Source organism: Hevea brasiliensis, chromosome 5 (assembly GCF_030052815.1).
Source record: "Hevea brasiliensis isolate MT/VB/25A 57/8 chromosome 5, ASM3005281v1, whole genome shotgun sequence".
NCBI classification, from domain to species: domain Eukaryota; kingdom Viridiplantae; phylum Streptophyta; class Magnoliopsida; order Malpighiales; family Euphorbiaceae; genus Hevea; species Hevea brasiliensis.
This window is the reverse complement of record NC_079497.1, coordinates 438,347-442,095: the sequence shown is the minus strand read 5'-3', so window position 1 is coordinate 442,095 and position 3,749 is coordinate 438,347. Positions and strand designations below refer to the sequence as shown.

The window sequence follows — 3,749 nt, the reverse complement described above, 5'->3', positions numbered from 1 at the left end:
TAGAAATTAAAACTAATTTCTATACTAGATGTACCTTCAATTCTGATTTTCAATGCAGCCTTGGAAGGTAACATTTTCTTCTTTTATTTCTTTTGCTTCGTCTTGTGTTATCCTTAGAATGTCATCCTTTCTTCATAAGCATGAATCCATCATGAAATCCTTTTGTCCTTTTTCTTTGAAATACACAACACTTAAAACAATGTTAGTTTGATTCTAGTTGAGTTTTGGTATCATCAAAATCTATGCTCCTTTGAGCTTGTGGGGTCAACAATTTTTTCTCTTAATTTCCAGCCAAGAAATCCATCATACATTTTTTTGTCATTCATTTTGTTCAAATTGGTTTTGAATTCGAAACCTTATGGTTATAGAGAAACCCATTTTACACACTAAATAAGGTAGGAAATTGATTGCAGAAGCACACCAATCGCTTGCCTTGACAGACTATCTGCTTACCAATAGTCAAACTAAACATCATTCAGAAAAAGATAGATATAGAATATTTAAATTTTCCATTAGACTTTTAAAGTAATCCAACCCACCAACCAGATGCTCTCTATATAGCGACAAGAAGGCCAGGCAGCGAACGGCTAAAGAGGTCTCTGGGATGGCTCTGCCACAAGGTGTGGCGGCTTTCCCGTCCAATTTCCCAACGATGTGGCCTAATGTCCTTCACAGTGAGCCATGTGTTAAAATACTCCCTAAATTGCGTAATAAGACCACCTTTCAGGGTCCATACGTGCACCCAGTATACTTGTGCACCTTCGCAGCTCTCTGCAATCACACAATCGCCGATAACCTCTATGATTCGTGGCTCGAATCTGAAGTCATTGTGACTTACCTCACCGGTCAGCACTCTCATCATGTGCTGACGTTGTGGAGGGCCATGGAACCACCACTCTAGATCACTTGCTAGGAATTTAGCCACGGTATCCATGTGACCTTGTGCTAATGCCTTGTATAGTGCGTCAACTATACTCTTATTCTGCTGCATTTCTGGGTTGTTCACACCGGATTCCGGGACCAGAGATTCCATTTTTGAAAGTGAATTTAGTGAAGTAAGATGTAAGAGGTTGTTATAATGCTTTTAAGCTTAGAATTGGCCTTGAATATTTGTGGACATGGTATGGCTGCTAAGTGGTACCTATTTATAGCAAAAATTGGAGAGGTAAGTTGCATGTTGGGGAAACCTATCTATTTATGGTGATAGAGATTTATGGGGTTATTTTGATGATGTGGGACATCTAAAGGCCTGTGCTCTTCTAAGACTTGGGTGTATTAATATTAATTATTAACTTTACATTATCCAAAGAAATGAACAAATACATTAGTCCAAGTTCCAATTTGAGTTCTCTTCTGGGGACAAACGATGGGTTTGTTTTGTAGATTGCACCACCACCGAATGCATACAAATCCAGTATCTAGACTTGTTTACAATGAGTAATCTGACCTCAATTATATTTGTCATGATTAGAGGTTCCACTCGGAATATTTCTTTATTACGTTTTTCTCTAGGTATTTTGTGCTGGAAAATGGACACTTTTGTAATCTGACAATTGATTGTATTTCTTGACTTTATTTTCAATAGAACATGGACAAGTGAAAGAAATCAACTTACACATTATATTAAATTATTTAGAATTTAAATTGGATTTGTTCAATCCTTGTTGACAGGGACAGGTATGCAAACATGGGATCACAAAAGTGGCTTCAAAATTTTCCAAAAACTAACAAGGCATTCTATGATTATTCCTTTTACATCATGTAGACCACAATTGCTTTTATATCACGGTTCGAGTTTCTGAAATATCCTCCTCACAAGTTGCGTACATTAATCTTTTTCAGAGTCCATAAATATAAGCTGTTTTGTGCATTGATCACAATAGACGAGACAGTGAGAGCTTGGGAATGGTCTTCTCCACTCGAGTAGCACAAAACCTACAGCTGCTAAACCCTCTTCAATGAGTAGCAAAGTAAAAGGGAAGGATATTACTGTAAATTCAGAGAAAAAGATAATTGCCAGGCTGGCGGAATCGCCGACTGTTTGACTATTGTCGTCGTTTTCTTATGAGAATCGGCGAAGGCAGCTACCCTGTCCCTGTCTCTCTCCGAATGCATGCATCCCTAACTGTTGAAACCAAACCGTCACGATTTTAACTCAAATTAAAAGGAAAATAAAAATAACACAATGATATCGATGCATTTGTTAACGTAGAGCCCATGCATTTAAGAACCCAGTTGGATCCAACCAAGAGCCACTAGTGTACATGGGTTTGGACATTCTCCCTGTCAGCCCCACGCACACAAGAAATTAAATTATTTGATGGGAACTGCCCAATCTCGGGTCTTAACCCATCATGGTTTGGATTTTTTAGTGTTGCTGTCTCATGGAATGAATGGCAAATCCACCTTACAAGATTATATGCATTAATGACGCCAATCTCTCACTCCATTTTTCAGCCATTTAACCCATTTCTATCTCTTTGATTGGTCTTCTCGGTAGGAATTGTTATGTGGACAGATTCCCTTTTTAAGTGTTGGCACGTCGCAGTTATCACACAGAATTTATCTTACTTTATAATTATAATAATAATTATTTTTTATAATAAATATTTAATTTTATTATATATATATATTTAAATATTTTTATTATTATCATTGTTAGATAATTAAAAATATTAAATACGTTTAATTAATATTTATTTAATTATTATTTTTTTAAAATTTTTTATTTAAAATTTTTTAAACTTTTTAATAAAATTAAGGATTATATATCTTAAAATTAATAAAAAATATATATAATAAACTTTAGAAAAATGAAATAAGATTTTATTTATGTAGTTATATGAGATATATAATAAATTAAAATTTAAAAACATAATGTATGAGTTATATATATTTGAGGTTATTAATTTATTGATTTTATTATTTAAAATATCAATAAATTTAATACATTTATTACACTTTAATTTTATTGAAATAAAATTTTCTATTTATCTAAATTTTATTAATTTAAAACATATTATATATAACACGATATATTAATATTATAAAATTATTTCTCGAGTTTTATTTTTGCAAATATACACATCAAGCCCATATTAATTTAATTAATTAATCATATTAAATTATTATAATTTTAAAGTAATGAAATATTTTTTAAATAATTTTTTAATTACATTAAAATAAATATTTTTTATAAAAATTAATTTTAATTAATTTATTTAACTTTCTTATTACAATCTCAAAAGAATTTTGTTCACTAACTGCAATTCTATATGTGCCTATATGCATAGTGTTTAGATCTACCATTTTACTACAATGATCATTGGGATATTTTCTTATAATGAGTTAACATTATTTTTTCTATTATTTTATAATGATTAATAATAAATTAAAATTTTAATTTAAATGGCTTCTTTTTTCTTACAAATAGTTGATACCTTATGTCATTTGGGACACACCACCAAATAACAAAAAAATTATTAGAAAAAACTCTTCTTCTCATATTTTGAGCTCAAATTCTTTCTTTGATTTACTATATTTTTATTATTTTTATTCAAAATTTATTGGTCTTATTCTCAAAGCTTATTTACATTTATAGGATGGATATTCTACTGTGTATATGTATATTAAAGCCAAAATTTAAAAATGACTTTATAGGATTGTGCCACCTAATTAAATAAGAATGTGTAAAAAAATTTTATGTGGCACAAATTTTTTTTATTTTTATATTTTTTTATATAATAATT

General features: G+C 30.6%; 1 protein-coding gene across 1 annotated transcript; it reads right to left on the bottom strand.

Moving 5' to 3' along the window:
* Nucleotides 1-432: 432 nt before the first annotated feature.
* Nucleotides 433-1,402, bottom strand: LOC110632090 (senescence associated gene 20-like). The gene has a single exon (XM_021780197.2). The coding sequence runs from the start codon at nucleotides 1,031-1,033 to the stop codon at nucleotides 554-556; it is 480 nt and encodes a 159-aa protein (XP_021635889.1). The 5' UTR covers nucleotides 1,034-1,402; the 3' UTR covers nucleotides 433-553.
* Between the last annotated feature and the right edge of the window lie 2,347 nt (nucleotides 1,403-3,749).